General features: G+C 45.2%; 1 protein-coding gene across 1 annotated transcript in view; it reads right to left on the minus strand.

Moving 5' to 3' along the window:
- VWA3B (von Willebrand factor A domain containing 3B) overlaps positions 1–19,084 on the minus strand; it is a 77,782-nt gene that overhangs the window by 46,324 nt on the left and 12,374 nt on the right. Inside the window, exons 6-8 of the mRNA XM_044433396.1 lie at positions 13,761–13,920; positions 10,204–10,373; positions 8,272–8,393 (exon numbers count right to left, since the gene is read on the minus strand). Coding sequence (XP_044289331.1) covers positions 8,272–8,393; positions 10,204–10,373; positions 13,761–13,920 — 452 coding nt within the window. The remainder of the gene's footprint in view (positions 1–8,271; positions 8,394–10,203; positions 10,374–13,760; positions 13,921–19,084) is intronic.

Consider the following 19,084-nt stretch of genomic DNA (forward strand, 5'->3'; position numbering starts at 1 on the left):
AATTCCCTAATCAATGGCCACCCTTGCTGGACTAGATGAATGTAGTTAATATAGTCTAAAACCTAAAATTAACTCATCATATTTTACCTTCCACACCCCTTTTACAGCACTCTGTTTGCTTTTGACTCTTTCCTGATCCTGATGCTACAGCAAAAAGGAAATATTTCAACTACTTCCCTTTAAAGGGAAAAAGAATATGAGTTATCACAATTTAAGTTTTTAGTATATATTAATTGCATGTCCTTACTAATATTTTAAGATTATTATTGGAGGTTTAATACATGAACTTTAAAATGTTTTTAATGTGTATTGCACAATAGCACTATAATACAGTGGACATTATAAAGCCTTGTACAAAAGGGTTTGGTCTCTCTGAGTAAGATCAACCTTTCTAGAAGAACTGGATAAAATCAAGAAATGAGATTTAAGAAACCAGGGTTTGTTTGTTCTTTATGTGTGGATTCTCATTGATCAGTAAAGATGCGGACAGTTCAGAAGCTACCAGAGCATGAGTGGACCTACCTTGCCGCCTCATCATGCCCTGTATATGAGAGAGCAGTCCTAACCCACACACCTGCTGTTTGAGGGGGCTTGGGAGAGGACCGAATACCACTCTGCCGACCAAAGCTCCACCACCAGCTGGCACATCTTCCCCTCGTACTCCCAAAGAAAGCTCTGTGAGCACAGGCAGCGTTTCAGGCAGCAGTGATACTAGAATCCAGCATTCTTGGAGCAAGTCTGTTATCTATTCCAGCCTCAAGATGGGACAGGTAATTTCCTCCCCATTAAAACTAGCATCGGAGGAGAATCCATCCTCAGACTACGCCAGTTAGGATTGCTCTGCCTCTCACCCAATCCTTACAATTCCTCCTTCATAAGACATTAGCAGACTACCATGGACTCTACACTCATGCAAAGGTGGTGCTTTTCTGGCTCCTTTCTATCTTCATCTGGCACTGGCTTAGTTTTCTCACTGGCAATGCTCCAAGGAGAAATATATCCGTGCATTACATTACATAAGTACATGACATACAAAATAATAATTACAGTTGAGGGTTAGCACTGTACATTAAGAACAGCTTGTAAAACATTTTGCCATACTAAAGTTGTCTCCTTTATCTTATCCTTTGGCTCAAAGTGTACATTTACAGCACCTGCTAGGGAGTATTTTCTAGTATATTAAAATGTCATCCATATCACATATGGAATATTATTCTAATTGCGTGGTGCATCCACTTAGAAAGCACTCAGAAACAAGCAAAACAAATGCATTGCTCCCCACGCATCTTTCCTGCTGCAGAGAGGCTCTCACCCAGCCCTGGATGCTTCTGGAGCTTTCTAATTGGATGGACATGATGTCATCAGTAAAGCTGTAATGCTAGGTAAATGCCCAAGACTAATCATTTCCCTCTTTTAATGTGTAAATTCTGTTCTGTAAAAGAAGCAAGACAGGGCTTACAAAGCATTTCTAGGAGATTACTGCAGTTCTGGGCTGATTAAAAGCACTCTGCAATTCAGTCATAAAAAGAAGGCCATGGGCATAATTTTAAGAGCAGCCACAGCAGCCCTTAGTCCATCTATTGAAAGATAAACAGATCTCTACAGAGAGGAATAAGGGAAGGTTCCTACTCACAAAGGAGCCCAGCAGGTTCAGTGTAAGCAAGCATTAAACCACTGCTAAATCAAAATAAAAGAGAATTAGAAAGTCGCTCTTCTTGGGGATTGCAGAATCCCAACTGACCTTTGAAAACTGAACAAAGCAGGACTTCCAAGAAAAGGGGGAAATAATGGCATTCTTCTCATGTCTACATTTTATGCAACTCTTTTTTATTTTATTTTATTTTATTCATTACTTTCCAGGATCTGCACTATATTCTTATGGCCTCAGGGTGTCAGCTAGGAAGGCTGGGACACAGGATGGGAGGCTTTCACTGACGGTGCCTTTTAGGACATATTCTTACACAGCAGCTTATGATAGGTGTGAAAAACCAAATAACTGAACACATATATGACAACAACAACTTCAAACATATGTAGGGGACCAATGGTAGCCTTGGGAGAATTGGAAGAAAAATATTGTTAGGGAATGCTTAAACACCACAGAAGATAGCTAAGCAGACTTCTCAGGTTGTGGAGGGGGGGGGGGTGTGAATCCACAAGGATGGGACTCTCTTTGCCCTCCCCCACAATGCATTCCATAAGAATAAGTAACAGCACCCCCACAAAGACTATGACCCATGAACAAAGTTAACTTGTAATGGCCTAGAGTAGCTTCTCCCAGGCTGGTGCTTCCAGATGTCTCAAGATTTGTTATATGCCATCAAATTGTCTCTGACTTATAGCAACCTGATTAATAAACATCCTCTGAATATACCCTGTCCTTCACAGCCCTGCTCAGCGTTTCTTAATTCAAGATTGTGGCTTCCTTTATGGAGTAAAGCCACCTCATATCTGGTCTTCCTTTTCATTGCCTTCAACTTTTCCTAGCATGATTGTCTTCTCTGGAGAGTTTTGTCTTCTCATTGACAAGAAAAAAGCAGAGAGAACGGGGCGCTGGAGGTGTACAATCAAAAGAACACTTTCAGTTTATTCAGACATATAGGAAATATATGCAGCACATAGCTAGACCCCAAGGGACTACAAAGATGGAGCCTGCACAAGATGCTTTCATTACCTATCAGTTACATACACAGTATGGAGGAAGATGGGGGGGGTCACATACACAGCATGCTAGAGGTACAACAGAGTACTCTGATAGAGTTGAACACAATACAAAAAGAAGAATCTTCAAGAAAGGCAAGGATCGGCAAGCATGACCCCAAAGACAAACCCATTAGCACATCTAAGGTCTGCGTGGGAAGCAAGATCAGGAATCCCATCTTAAGTCTAAAGCTGTTCCTACAGTGTCAGGCTTTTAGCAGCCATACTATGGCAAAGCTTTTGTCCTGACATCATGATGTGCCCAAAGTATGGCAATTTCAGTTTTGTCAGATTTGCTTCTGGGGAAAGCCTTGACTTGATTTGATCTAAGACCCATTTGTCTGTCCTGCTTTCTTTGTTCTTGGATTACAGCTTCCCAACCAGCATGCACTATGGCTTCTCTAGAGTGCCTTAGTTTTTCAACTAGCTGTCTTGGATGGGTGGGACTGTCAACAGAATCAACATTTTGGCATCTGAAAAGGTAAAAAGAGCTAGTGTGGTATGATAGTTAGAGGACGGGACTAGGGAACACTGGCTATCTGCATTCTAGTCCCCACTTGGCCATGGAACACAATGGGTGGCTTTGGGCCAGTCACTCAGACTCAGCCTTACCTACCTCACAGGGCTGTTGTTGTGAGCATAAAATGAACCTATGTAAGCCACCATGGGTTCCTCACATGAGGCAAAAAGGCAGGATATAAATGCCATGTAAAAATAACAAAAATGGTACTCCACTCCTTTCATATGGAGGCCTTTAAGATACACACCAAGATAGGGATAGGAGGAAAAAAATATAACATCTTCAGGCAGCTTCACAGATCTTTTGGTATAGTCATCACTTATTGGACTGCATTAAAACCTTTGCCTGGGCTTGATGTTTGCAGGGTGTGTTGGCTCCAGGTTTCTGCAGGCTCTTGCCCCCCCCCCCCCCCCGCCCGCCTCCCTTCTCAGCACCCATGGCTCTTGCTCCTCCTCCATTTCATGCTTGTCCCAATTGCTTGCTTGACTGGCAGAGGGTCAGCAGGTGAGAAGGCTGGGATAACGCCTGCTACTCCTTCTCACAGCCACTCTTGTCTGGGCCAAAGCGAGCAGCAGGCGAAGAGGCAGGCCGCAATGGGGAATGAGGAGGGGTGCTGGGTGGCCAGTCCTCACCTGGGGTGTGGGCCCTCAGCAAGCGGCCAACCTGGCTGACCCTCAAGCCTCCCCCAGGGACAAGGCAAGCCTATAACAGATGGCTGCTATATCCTTATTTTCAATTCCTGTGTGAAAATCTGTGAGCACTAACTCAGAAGAGCTTTGTTGGGTTACCTGCTCTGCCTCTGTAGAATAACCTGAGTCACCCAATTTCACAATTATAGAATATCAGAAAATTTTTTGTTCCTACTATTCAAGGCATGCTATTATCTCCATGGAGCTCTTTTTAAAAATCATAAAATACGATAATGTGTACCTCAGGAAGCACAATCATGGCTCACTCTGCATTTCAGCTAGGTGTGCTTAAATCACATCCAGGCCTGTGCATACCTGCACCCCGCTCAGAGCCATTCACAAATTGGCCACCAGTGGCACTCAGCCAGCATTAAATCCAGCAAATTTTGAAAGGGCAGCCTTATTCAACTTAGACCTACAGTTAAGAGAAGGCTCTTGTCCCAAAGGTAGTAAATCATCCACTTACATGGACCAGCCATAAAGTTTATCTTAATGGCTTTGCCACCGACTGGTACTAATTGTTTGACTTTGTTTTTCTTGTCTCTTTGCTGAAAGCCATAGGGGCCTTGTAGGTTTGTCACCACAGCAAATGTAAACTAGAGGTAGGCAATTTTAACTGAGAAAATGAGGTGAAGAATCCCGATAAAAACCATGGCCCCTATGACTGATATAAATACATTACCAATACAGGTCTTATGCAAGTCTATTTAGATGTAAGCCCCAATGTGCTTCACTGGATTGGCTTCCAGGTAAATGTGAAGATAGCATGACAGCTTCTCTCTCTCTCTCTCTCTCTCTCTCTCTCTCTCTCTCTCTCTCTCTGTGTGTGTGTGTGTGTGTGTGTGTGAGAGAGAGAGACAGAGACAGAGAGACAGAGAGAACTGCTTGCAAAACAGCAGCTTATAAACAAAACAATATCTAAAGTTACTGCAAAAACCATTCCAAAAACAAGAACAATGCTAATAGTGACAAGAGACCACTTAAAGCAGCAACCAATATATAAGCAGGTTAAAATTCTGCATTAAAAGCATGCTGGTGGTAAAGAGTCTTTAATGGGCATCAATATGCTGAAACTGAAGATACCTAGTTGAGCATGACAGGGACGGTGTTCCGCTGTCTTAGAGCCACCACCGTAAAGGCCCTATCCCATGAACCTGCCTGCCTGATCTCATACAAGAAAGGAAGAGAGCAAGAGAGCATGCTCTAATGTGAACCAGCCACAGCAGGCGGTTACTGCACTCTAGTTCACAAGATGTGTTTGCACATTAAAGTCATTTGGTGCTAGCTGGTTTACTACGACTTTTGATATTTTCAGTATGCATTCTCTTTGTGATCAGGCATATCTGGAGAAACTCCTGATCAATCAAAACATTGATTCAACACACAGCAATCCACACATCATAAAACTATTAATTCAACATAAGCAACTCCATTGCAGAAATAAAAACAGCAAACCCTAACCCAAATGCACCCCTAATCTTATTGATTTCTACATGGGATAGTTGTGTTAAAAATATCTCCGGTTTCAGTTATTTGATTTGCTCCTAGGTAATCAACCTTTTGCAAATGGCCTGTGTTAATCTGCAGCAGGTTACCATAAGCAGTTCAGTTTCATTTTATTTTCTTCACTACCAATAACTCATTCTTTCCTATTAACACACCTAATTTGATACACAGCTCCGTCACAAGCCAACAACATCTCTGGGGAATTTTGTAGCTATTCAAAAGAGACCTACCAGAATATATGAAAGATCACCATTTCAAAACAGATTGTCTTTCCCCAGGTCACTTTCTCTGCAGCTCAAGAAGTAATAACATGCAGACATTGACAGAAAAGAATTATTTCTCTCTTCTCTAAAATACAGGAAATAGGGGGTGTCCAGCTCAAATTACTATAAGTAGTGCTGAAATAAGATGAAGTGATCCTTCTTCACCTCCCACATGCAGTGCGACGAACCATTCACTGCCATATGCAGCTCTAAAACTTTCCCCACTGCATCATTGTTCCATGCCTGTGTGCTGCCTTTCACTCAGTGCCTTTCAGTTTAGCTCAGCACACGTTTAAATGTTATTTCAGATTCAGCACTTGCAACATCTGCCTCCATTTTTCTGCATGTCTCTTTTCCTCTTTCTCTCTCCTCTTTATAGGTAACCACTGTGCACAAATGCAGAAAGATGGATTAAAATAGCACACGCGGCATTTAAATGCAATCGCACAACCATGTTAGGACTCATACTGTTTTTTTAATCAAGTTGCATCAGGATTCCATTTGGTATATTTTTAAAATCAATACATGTATTCAGTCCTGTGTTGTGATAGCCATTATGAAAAAAGAAGTCAAGCTGTAAACCTAAAGCTGTAGAAACTGCTCCACCAGTTTGAGCAAAGCACAGAAGTCACAAATGAAAAAATGCCAGACTGACTGGCTCCACACTGCAAGTAAGACCACTTGATTCAGGAGACCAAAATCTGAAGAACAATTCCAATGGAAAGAGTTTCAGAAATTAGCTGTAGCTACCAATGGCTTTACAATAAAATTAAGTCCATTCCAGAACAGTTCTAGCAACAGTTCTTACACGTGCTTCCCTACTGCGCTGCTGAAGTCTCAGTCAAGATAACCAAAGATGTTTCCAGTGTAACCACTCTGTGTCATTTGTATAATTTTACAGGCAATCTATAAAAAAGTATTCCATTTGTAAGCCCCAGTGTTTTCCCACTGCTCCTTCAATTTTCTTTTCCTTCTCACAAATCCAATAAAAAGGAAAAGACTGAACTGTTGCACAATGCCATTTGATTGGTAGCACTGAAACACCTCCACTCAGAAGTACCCACACTGTAACTTACGGTGGAAATCTGACAAGCATTCCCTCTTTGACAGTAAAATTACAAGAAAAAGCTGGCTAAGTTATCATTTGAGGTTCCTTCATGTCACCCAAGAGCAGGTCCCTCAGGCAGCTGCCTCGCTCTCAGAATGGAAGGAAGGCCTGGTCCTGCCCTCCACACCTTGGAACCGGAACATTTGAGGTATGTCTTCTCCCCAAACAACCTGCTCATATATTATGATCTTCTTCAGAAACCCTCCTCTGGGTGCCTCACCACCTAAAGGGAGGGGAATGGCTACAGGAGAGCAAGGTCTTGTTTGTGGAACTCTCCCCAGGAAGACTCACTCAAAGCCTACATTAATGCATTTTACACATCAGGCAAGGACTTGTTGAGTCTCCTAATTTTTCCAACTCCAATACATTTTTTTAATTCTACTGTGATTGTTTTTTACATGGTGCCTTTTACCACTGTAAGATGTATTCTATGATTACAGCAGTTCTATTTATTTATTTTATTCATTTAAAGTTTATATATGCTGTGCCATTACTAAAAGTCTCTGGACAGCTTACAAAGAACCAAAAACCAGAGAAAAAAGCAAACCATAACAACAACAACACACTGCTTCCAATAAATAATGATAAAAACAAGGATAAAACCAATTAATTGTTAAAATATCTGGAAAATAAAAAGGTCTTGACCTGACACCAAAAATATAAAGCGATGGCACCAGGCAAACCTCCCTGGGGAGTGTGCTCCACAGATGGGGTGCCACCACTGAAAAGGCCCTTCTCTGAGTAGCTACCCTTCTAATTTCCTTCAAAGAGGGCTCCTGGAGCAGGACCTCTGTTTTATTAGGGTTTAGGCAGCTCTATACTGTGACTTGCGCTGGAAAATTCTGATTTTAAAAGGTATAGAAATGTTATCATAAGTAATTACTTTTAAAATGTTAACAAAATTATAGGAATGACTGAAGGACCTCCCAACAACTACCTGACAGCCTAAGCAGAAAGGGCTTGCATGGTCCAGAAAGAAGCAAAGACCCTAGCTTTAGCAGGGGTGCAGAACACATGGAGTTTCACTGCTGGAATTCCCTTGTCCTGCAATCCAGATACAACTTACTCTCTCCTTGCATGTAGCAGCAGCAAGAAAAGGGTCTCGGGATCACTAGTACTTGCATGAGGGTATGTGTGCACATACATGCACATGCAAACCCTGAGCTATTATCACATGAAACCAAAAAGGTGGCACATGCATGCTTTAGAGGTTCTCTGGGGAAAGAGTCCAACAGCAGTGGGGCAACCTATGCCACTACGTCACATATACCCACACCTCTTCTGATCACATCAGCACAGTATCATGTTCTTGCCCCTTCTTTCAATAGTCGCAAGTTCTGCATCTTCCCTCTCTTCCATGCTAAGTAGAGAAAGCCCTCCATTCCCTCTTCAGTAAAAGACGTGCTAGGTCTCCAACTTCTCGTAGACAAAAATACCATCTCACAGATTCCTAGAACAACAACATTGGTTTTCTTTATGTTTTACCTAAAGGCAGGCCCCCTTTCAGTTTTCTTGAACTGCAGGTTGTTAAATTTCTCTGATCTTCACTGCTGACTGAGGTTGGCACCATGTCTGTATAATCAGTTCTCTCCACAAATGCATGGAACCTGAAGAATATGATAATTTCATCTGCAAGCACAGTTCATAAATATTCATCAAAAGCACCTGTGTGGTGCTGTGCTGAGAGTGTTACATTAGGAGCAGGGAGCCCTGATTCCTAATCCCCACTTACCAACAGAGGCCAATGGGTCACTCATTCTCACTCAGCCCAGCCTACCCCACAGGGCTGTTGCGAGATTAAAGGGCAAGAAGAACAATGTATATCATACTGAGCTCCTTTGAGGGATAAAAATACAATAAATAAATCTGGTTTTAATTGATCATCAGGCTCAACATGAATATATCATGTTGTAGGGAAATTCATGAAGAGTACAATTTTACAGACTTTTCTGGAATATACCTAAAATGAAGATGCTAAAACAAAACATCATTTAGAACATCAGCCCAGATCAAACCTCTTAGCAGCAACAAGGCTGACCTAGTCTGCACAATCATTTACAGCCATGGCAGCTTAAATACATCCTTATATTTGTGGCACATGTCAAATGGGTTCCTGTTCTATAGCCCAGCACAGTGAGAATGGATTGCTGGCATGTTTAGCAAACGACCCACAACCATAAAATAGCCCATGGCTCTTTCGCCATGCCAACACTCCACACTTGCTGGATTCAAACCACATGACCTATGAGCAGGGGATAGATTACAGGACAGACACTGGCACATGACACAATCCACAGTGGCTCACTTACTTAAGCCACTGTAGCTGAAAAAAATTGTGCAAACCTTCCCACCTTCTCTTGCATGTATTTGCTAAAGAAGCATCTGGTATAGCATTTTAGCAGCTTAGAGCTTCTTTCTGACCACAATTGACCTCTCCAGCCTAGACACACACACACACACACACACGATTTATAACACTTGAAATGCATATTTAGTAACGAGCTGCTAAGAGATTTCTCCACTGGAGATCCCTAGAGTGCCCTCTTTGAGCAATGGTTCTGGAAAGAAGACATGATTGTTAAACCAGTTTAACTCTATAGTATGAATAAACTCGTATGTTGCTAGTGAGATGCAACAGTCACAAAAACCCATAAAACGGGATGGAAAAGACTTCAGGCTTCTAGGATCTACTTTGAGTTTTACTAGAACCTCAGGTCTAGCAACTACAGTGAGGTGCAAAATAGTGGTTTGGGGCAGACATAAACTTACCACAGCAGTAGGCTATCTCATTCCCTTCAAATGTTTTGGACCACGAGTATGATACACCCTGGGCCTTGGCTACGCTGGCTGAGGCTGATAAGAACTGAAGTTGGAAACAACTGGAGGTTGCCAAGTCTAGACCAAGCAAAATTAAGGAATAGGTGCCCATGGCCAAGACCAAAAGCTGGCTTGCAGCGTCAGAGCTGAGTCTGCAGTCCTCTCACTCATGTTTTTCCTCCCAAACACTCACTCATGGTTTTTCCTTCCAAATATTGCTCCTTTCAACAGCCTCATTTAAAAGAGACAAGCAAACAAGCACTTTTGCATTGCTTTGAGCAACTGGCAGACAGAAAGCCTTGCAGGTCTATTGGAGGTCACTCCAAGACCTACCTTCTGCCACATCCTGCCCTACACAGCTTGGTATCCATGGAACACAACTATTCCAGGAACTGCCAGTTCTTATCATCATTTCAACTGCAACCCAGATGAAGGCCTTGAAATGTTAAGCACCGTTATTTCATTCCAGCTAGAAAAAGAGGACTACTAATCCATTATTTGCAGTCTGCAGACTTTGTGGACAAAATACACAAAAAAAGGAGTGTGCAGTCACAAGGGCTCATAGGACTGAAATCATTAGGTATTACATTTACCTCATACCTGCCAGTGGTCAGCTGACTCAGCTCCTTCAGGATAGTAACTGTTTCTTCCTCTCTCGCATTGAAAGATACAGTATGAATTGGACACGGGCTCCTTGATATCTTCTCCATAAGCAAATGCTTCATGCATTCTGGCATATCACCAACAGCAAAATAGTACACGGCTTCTGTCTGTAATGGACAAGTCACTCAGCAAAAATAATCATAGGCTTCCAAAGGGCTGCACAGGCTGTTCTCCACTCACAAGCAAGAGACACACACATAGTCGGGGGCTGACAAGCCGAAACCTGCCAAAACTGTGAAGGGCTTCTGACGTAGCGTACAAAAAAAGCGAGACATTACAAGGCAGATCTAAAAGCTAAAGGTGGATGTTTGCTGGCCCTGTTGGCCCAACCAGTAGGCAGAGTGAAGTACACACTTCAGAGAGGAGACACTGTGAGGTGGGGAAGTGGGGTGTTGGAGGATAGGCTGCCCAAGCTAGTTTGCTACCCCCAGGCTCAATGAAAGATGCTGACCCACGCCAGTGATGAAGTAAGGTGCAACCACCAGTTTAGTCCAATCAGTTTCTGGATTTAAAACAGGGCCACCATCTTGACCTTTGCCTCAGGCACTGAACTGGGTTGGGCCAGCCCAGAAAAACCGTTTACACATGTTTAAAGCAACATTTCAGTTTCCAGAGTGCATTAATTTATTCAGTGTATGAGATGTCCTATAGCCAAACCTTTCAGAGTGACATACATAACAAAAACAAAGATGTCAAATATAAAACTCATCAACAGACTGTTAAGAAGTTTTTAAAGCTAAAACAATCATTTGAAATATTTGTAAAGAAGAGATAAATATCCAAGCAGCTAAAAAGCAGACCTTGTTTTTCAGTGCAGCATTAATCATATCATTTGAAACAAACAAGTGGCTGTTAAAAACACTTAAAAACCTGGGAGCATATGGCTATGGATACCCAAACCCAACCCATACTCTATCAAAACCGAGTGCTGTTGTTATATAGGTCAAAATGTTATCCCAAGGAGCTCCTTTTCACTCGTTTGGCATCTCAAGGCACAATCCTATGCATATTTTAACAGAAAGAAATCCTACAATTCCCAGCATTCCCCAGTCAGTGATTGTGGCTAAACTTGCATGAGATTGCACCCTTAGCAGCAAAGAGGAAGTCATAAAATTCATGGAGGATAAATGTCTATCAACTTATGGTGACTGTATGCTACCATCTATATCTCCAAATTACCAGTTCTTTGAGGGGAAATCAGTCAGAGAAGGTGTTTGGCCTCACAGGCTCCTTAAGAACTTTCCAGAGGCACCTAGTTGGCCACTTTGGGAAAATGAATGCTGGAGGAGATGGACCCTTTTTTTTATGCTCTTCTTATACTTCTTACCCAAGCAGGATATAATAAACTTTATCCAGGAAAGGGATCCACATCCTACTTAACATATCAGCTTTGACTATTAGAACTGATCTCCTCTTACTTACCTCACTCAATCTTACAATGGCTGGTTTCACACACCACAGCAAACAACCCTGCATGGTTTTCACCTGTGCAGTTTTTTCCTGGATGTGCCTGACAGATGAACAAATGGTTTCCACCCTCAGACAGTCCTCCCTTTGTTGGGATGTATCCCATCAGCCACCATGCCTGACATTCAATCCCATGCCAGATACCTGGAACAGCGCCTTAATCTGCCACGCTTTCCAGGGAATTCTGTGGCAACTACATACCAGGACCGTGGAAACTACAATGGTTCAGAAGACTGGAGAAGCCATGGTGAAGCGCGGCAAATATAGAACAGACTGTTCTTTCTGTTGTTTTTAAAAACCAAATGTACCATGCTGGAATACCATGACAGAGTTAGGATGACATGACAGACCATCCCACAAGAGAAACTACTGTGACTTCTCATGAAAACCCATTCAGTAAGTGTGATTGACCTCACATGTCCCAGAATGTTGCTATAGAATGAAGCCATTTCATCTCTCAACACCAAGGATGGGGGAACATGTGTCCTTCCAGATGTACTTGGCTGCAACTCCTACTGCCCCTCACCCTTGGCCGTGAGTGCTGGGGCTGAGAGGAGCTGCACCCCAACAGCATCAGGAGGGTGCAAACATTCCCCATCACTCAATCTAAACTCTTGACAGCTAGCATTGGGATAGCAGTTGCCTTGTGAGTTTCTTATGTCAGAGGTATTGCACCTCTTTGAGACAAAGGAGCAAATAAGCTGAAAGGCAAGGGGAGGGGGGCAAAATACCACAAATCCCTGCATATTTTAGTTTAAAATAGGAATAAACTGCACAAAAGCTGGGAAGACCCCAGTCCATCAGGAATTTAAGCCAATCCAGAGGAAAGGGAATTGTCACCAGGGATGGTCTGCAGGGCTGGATTGGGGCCCTAGGCAATCCAGATTTGGCCATGTAAGCTGAGAATCACCACCTTTGCCACAGGTGAAGCCTAGCTCATGATTCCTTCATGGAAATCAGCAGCAGTTTCCTTTTCTGCAATTGGGCATATTAGCTCATATCAAGAGCTTCCAAGACCAAAACTGTGAACTTTCTGCTTCATATAGTGAACTACCAGAACTGCAGCTTGGACAATTTTCTGCCATTGAAGGCTTACAAGCCTGGGCTGGCCCCATCTAGCGACCCAATCCAGTCACTGGGCCATTCTAGACATGAAAAGAATTTAAAAATAAAAGACTTCCTGAGTAGGCTATGAACTTGCCAGAGCAACAAGGCCTTCCCAACTATAAAGCATCTGTAAAAAGCTCTGGCTCTGCTCCTGGTTCACATTCGACAGCTGCCTTCCAGCTAAGCCTTGACACCTCTACCAGCTAACAGTAAAGTTATAGCTTGTATGCTTCAGTGTTTCCACAGATAGAGCTATGCTGATTGCAAAGATCTCCTTTCTTGAAAAATTCTAAGGATGATTATCTGAGGGACAGACTTAAGAATGTCAAACACAATGGCCACATTCCATGAACTAAAATATACATGAGTTTTTTGCCCACATACAGAACTCCTTTGCTTCTCCCTTTGGGCCACATACCAATCAAATCAGGGAGTCTCCAGTTAACCCTCACCTTCTTGGAACAAGCCAGGATACTAAACCCATTCCTGGTTTTCTCTGAAGCACAGTTTCTTGGTCTGTCTGCTTGATTAGCCACTTTCTGATTTCATTGTGGCTCACACAAAGGGCCCCTACACACAGTGGGAAAGACTTGTGCATATCAGAGCTCAATAAATATAACGGAAACCAAGCCTATATTTCAAAGCTCCTTAGTGACATGGAAGTATTTTTCTCCTGCTTGATCTGTGGGAAGTCAAGAAAAAACCTTCTGCTCTCAGAATGTGATACTGCCATGTTCATTTGATATTGGTAAGCACCAGTTTGAAGATCAGCTTGAAAGAAATGCCTTTTAAATTCCCCCATGCTCTTTTATTAGAATTTAGCCCTATTCATAATTCATCCTTCTAACACTTGCGACCCAACTCTCACTGAGATGTCCTTAGTCATAATTGAAGAGCTCTAGAAATATGTGTGAGATTACCGTATCATCAGACAGGGCCTCCAACAGAGCTTCTGTGGGGCCCATGTGGCAAACAGCTGGCATGTGGTCCATCATCCAGAGCCACTCAATGGCAGCGTCTATAGAGTCTTCTGTCACAGGAACAGCTTTCTCCTGCCACTTCACAAGATCTTGCCCCCCGCTGGAAAAGGAGAGTAGATTAAAACATTTGGAAGAAATGCTAAGCTAGCTTGCAATGTAGCAGTTGTGAACTAAAAAGAAGTGATGTATATTTTGCTCCTGGCCAAGTCTCAGAATTCTTGGGAATGGAGGAAAAGAGGGGCCTTATGTGTCTAGACAGACATATGATTCTAGCAGCGAGAAAAGTCTGCAGATTATCTCAAGACAAAGCTCCTTTGATTCATAGTAAATGATAAAGTCCTGCTCTTTCTCCCCATTTGGCAGCTGCTGTGGATAAGAGAGGGCTTTAGTCCTCAGCCATGTGCCAAAGGCCTCATTCTCAGAGGCGGTCAGCACTGAAGGCTACTTTAAAAGACGGTTACGCAGAAGTGGTTCAGGGATGGCTTGCCAAGTCTATGCCTTCTCCCTGGGTCCCCCAAAAAGTGACCTGTCCACATTATCATAGTATCCAAATCCCCCTTTTGCTCTGTGCAACTCAAGACCCATGAAGAACTCCTCAGGGTGGGGAAGGGGGGGGAGAGATTTTGCACACTGAGCCTCCAATTGCTGGCTCATAATATATACAAAAATTGTAGTATTTTTGTAAGTTCATGCACACTTTGGCTCAGACAGAACTGTATTTATCAGAGAAGATAAGCATTTGAGATAATGTTTTATTGAGCTTTTGGCAGCACCTCTCCAGGTTTTCAGGCAGTTGTTTTTCCAGCTCTTCTTGGAGAAGGCATGGGCTAACCCTGGAACTTTCTGGATGCCAAGCTGGGGCTCCACTGCTGAAAATCAACCATCAGAACATGAGCAGGGGCTTAAAGGAGCCACCTATACACACAACTCATCTTCTCCAGCTCCGTATTACCAGTCCTGCTTAGCAGTGGATTTTAAGCCCAGGTCCAGGTTGAAGGCAATCTTCCTACTTGGTACAAAAGTAGGCAGCATTCATACTCAAGACCATGCAGGCTATCACTCAGTGGCCAAATGGCAAAACACTGGGCTTTTAGGGTGGGAGGAGTTTGCCTCTCTAAAACATGAAGAGCAATCTAATTTTAAAACATCAGTCATCCAAGTATCCCATTTCTGTTCTCTCTATGTGTGAGCCTCCACTTCATACGTGGCCCGCAGAATCACTGCTAGGAATGCACTGAGGGTGGGAGTCAGAGCCAATCACAGAGCCCTTGCTCTAAATTCCAGGAAGTTTCTCTCTTTGTGTTGTCCAGACTCACTAAGTACACAGGAGGAATGGCATCTTTCCGCAGCTTTCACAAGTGAAAGAGCCACGCAAGCTGATTTTTTAATTGCTTCGATTTTAAGGCCATGTCTCCCATTCCATATCAATTCTGAGAAAACACATGATTTTGAGCTAATCGGGCCTTCTTCAGTTGCTCACTAGGCAGCAAAGAAGTTTTTGCAAATAGAATGCCAATTAAAACTTGGGCATGGGGTGAGAGACCAGAGACTTGGTTTGAAAGCAACTACTTTCCATTGAAAGACTGTCATTAAGAGGCTGTCATTTCGGCAGTGCGGTTCCAGGTTTTGGAGGGCTCTTAGATAAGGCACTTTCAATGTTCTGCCTCCCTCAGCAAGTCTTGTTTGTTTGTTTGTTTGTTTGTTTAGAGAACTTCTATGTTGCCCCATTCGTCAAAGCCTCGGGGTGGCTCACAATCATAAATAAATAAACACAATATAAAACAGTATAATTTAAGTCGCCCTGGCCAAAGAATAAAATAGATAAATAGTATTAACAAATAAAATAAGGTTTGAATAAAAAGGTCTTCGCCTGGCACCGAAAAACAAATAACGATGGCGCCAGGCGAACCTCTCTGGGGAGCACATTCCATAAATTGGGCACCACTGCAGAGAAAGCCCTCCTCCGAGTACTTACCCTCCTAATATCCTTCACGGAGGGCTCCCGGAGAAGGGCCTCTCCCACTGATCTCAAGGGGCGGGCGGGCATATATGGACGTAAGTGCTCCTTCAGGTAACCAGGACGGAGGCCGTTAAGGGCTTTATAGGTCATAACCAACACCTTGAACTGGGCCCAGACTTCAATGGGGAGCCAGTGAAGCTGATGGAGAACTGGAGTCATGTGAACATAACGCCCAGTCCCCATCAGCAGCCTGGTAGCTCTATTTTGAACCAATTGAAGTATCCGGACTGTCTTCAAGGGCAGCCCCACGTAGAGCGCGTTACAGAAGTCAAGGCAGGAAGTCACCAGCGCGTGTGTCACTGTCGCCAGGCAGTCGTTCTCCAAGTAGGGGCGCAGCTGATAGAAAGAGCTCCTCACCACCACTGTCACCTGAGCTTCCAGTGAAAGCTCTGGGTCGAGGAGCACTCCCAAGCTGCGGACCTTGTCCCTAAGAGGGAGTGCAACCCCATTCAGGACTAAGTTCAATTCCCCTTCCCCAAAGCCCGATCCGCCAACCAACAGGACCTCCATCTTGTCTGGATTGAGCTTCAGTTTATTGGCCCTCATCCAGCCCATTACCTCGGCCAGGCACTGGTTCAGTACAGCCACTGCCTCACCTGGATTGGTAGAGAACGAGAGGTAATGCTGGGTATCATCAGCGTACTGATGATTCCACAACCCACACCTCCTAATGACCTCTCCCAGCGGTTTCATGTAGACGTTAAATAGCAAAGGGGACAAAATGGATACCTGCGGTATTCCACGGCACAGCTGTCATGGCACAGAGACATAGTCCCCTAGCACCACCTTCTGGAATCGGCCATTGAGATAGGAGCGGAACCACTGCAAAGCAGTGCCTCCGACCCCCAGTCCCGCTAGCCTATCCAGAAGGATACCATGGTCGATGGTATTGAAAGCCACTGAGAGGTCCAGGAGAACCAACAGGGACGCACTCCCCCTGTCCTTCTCCCTGCACAGGTCATCGTACAGGGCGACCAAGGCAGATTCAGTACCGTACCCGGGTCTGAAGCCGGACTGAAATGGGTCCAGATAATCAGTTTCATCCAAGAGTGCTTGGAGTTGTCCCGCCACCACCCGCTCCAACACCTTGCCCAGAAACGGGATGTTGGCCACTGGTTTGTAATTAGTAGCCATCTCTGGATCCAGTGACGCCTTCTTCAGGACCGGTTGGACTACCGCCTCCTTTAAAGGGGCAGGTATCTGGCCCTCCCTCAGAGAAGCGTTAACCACTTCCAAGATCCATGTCCCAATCCCGTGTTTGGCGTTAATTAGCCAAGATGGGCAAAGGTCCAATAGGCAAGTGGTGGGACATACTCATCCAAGCACCTTGTCCACATCATCAGGCCGCAATAACTGAAATTCATCCATTAATTTTGGACCAGACGGAGACATTGGTATCTCCCCAGAAGCCTCTGAATCACTAGTGGAGTCCAGCTCGTGACGAAACTGAGCGATTTTCTCCCTGAAATGCTCGGCAAGTCACCACAGTGGGCCTTCGAGGGTGGAACTGGATCTTTCTTAGGGCCAGGCTGAACCAGCCCTTGTACCACCTGAAAAAGCTCCGCCGGACAGCATTTTGAGGAGGCAATGGAAACAGAGAAGAATTTCTTCTTCGCCATCCTCACCGCCACAGCATAGGCCCGATAATGGGCTCTTAAGTGTGTTTGGTCAGATTCATCCAGTTATCTCCTCCACCTACGCTCTAGACGTCTCCCAGCCTGCTTCATCACCCACAATTCAGGTGTATACCAAGGGGAAGAGTGGGCTGTGCCCAGCGGGAGAGGACGCTTAGGAGCGACCGTGTCAACAGCCCTAGTCATTTCCCCATTCCATAGTTTGACCAGAGTTTCGACAGGAGCACCAGTCTTGTCAGCCAGAAACTCCCCCAGGGCCTTCAGGAATCCATCCGGATCCATCCGGCTCCGGGGGCGACCCACACAATCAGGTCCACACCCATACAGAGGGAAAGGCCGCTCTCGGGCTCAAACCTCACGAGGAAGTGATCTGACCATGACAGGGGTGTCAGACATAAATCCTTCACCCTCAGACCACCCTCTTCCTGCCCCATCGGGAAAACCAGGTCCAGAGTGTGTCCACGTTCATGGGTTGGGCCTGTGACATGTTGAGACAGCCCCATGGCCATCATGGAGGCCATGAAGTCCTGAGCCGCCCCGGTCAGACCAGTCTCCCCCAGGACCAACATCCTGGGGATCCTCAACACCAGATCCGAGACGATCTCCATCAGCTCAGGCAGGGAGACTGTTGGGCAGAAGGGTGCACGGTACACCAACAGACTCCCCAGTCTGTCTCGGCCACCCAACACCAAGTAGAGGCACTCCAGCCCCAGCCTCAAAGGGACTGGAAGTCCCGTGAGGGAGACGGAGGCTCGGTAAACCAAAGCAATCCCCCCTCCCCTCCCCTCCAGGCGTGGACGGTGCTGAACCAGATAGCCGGGTGGGCACATTTGAGAGAGGGCAACATCCACCCCCCCGCCCAGGTCTCTGTTATGCAAGCCAGGTCGGCCCCCTCATCCACAATCAAGTCATGGATGAGGGAAGATTTATTGTGGACCGACCTGGCATTAACCAGCAGCACCGTCAGGCCCGGGGGGGCAGTTGACAAGACTACCTGGAGCCCTCTGGCTGGGGGTAAAACCAGAAGGAGGGATAGGTGTCAACCATCTCTCCCTCCTTCTTCTATGTGGACACGTTAAGCCCCCACCGCTGTAACGTCCATTGCCTGTGACCACCCCAATGGCAGTGCCCACGCGCTCCCCAGGTAACTCAACCATCAATGTGGCCAGGGATGACTTCATAAAAACACATTAAAATACAATAAAACATTAAAACAGTGTAAAACTCCCCATCTACTCCCCCCAATATAAACTTCCACCCACCAACCGAGTCCCTCGCCTGCCCAGTCCCGCACAGCCACGAATGGCCACAAATGATGGCGACCACCCTTTGGCCGTCGCCCTTCGGCTGCCAGCCCCGGCCACTTCCGGCGGGTTAAGCCGGCACCCGCCTACGCGCCCCACCCCCCAGTCCGGCGTTGCTCTCACTGATGCCAGCTGGGAGGGAGCAGAGGGGGTGCGGAAACCCGCCAGGCAGCAAGATGGCGGCGCCCTCCTCCACAATGTCATCGATGGTCGGACGGTGGCCCTGGCGTCCTCTGTCCCCGGGGTGGTCCAGCGGTGGCCTGGTCCTCTGTCCCCGGGGCTCGGTGGCACACCTCAGGCCTGGTG

Source organism: Varanus komodoensis, unplaced genomic scaffold (assembly GCF_004798865.1).
Source record: "Varanus komodoensis strain SLA01 unplaced genomic scaffold, ASM479886v1 scaffold1, whole genome shotgun sequence".
NCBI lineage: Eukaryota > Metazoa > Chordata > Lepidosauria > Squamata > Varanidae > Varanus > Varanus komodoensis.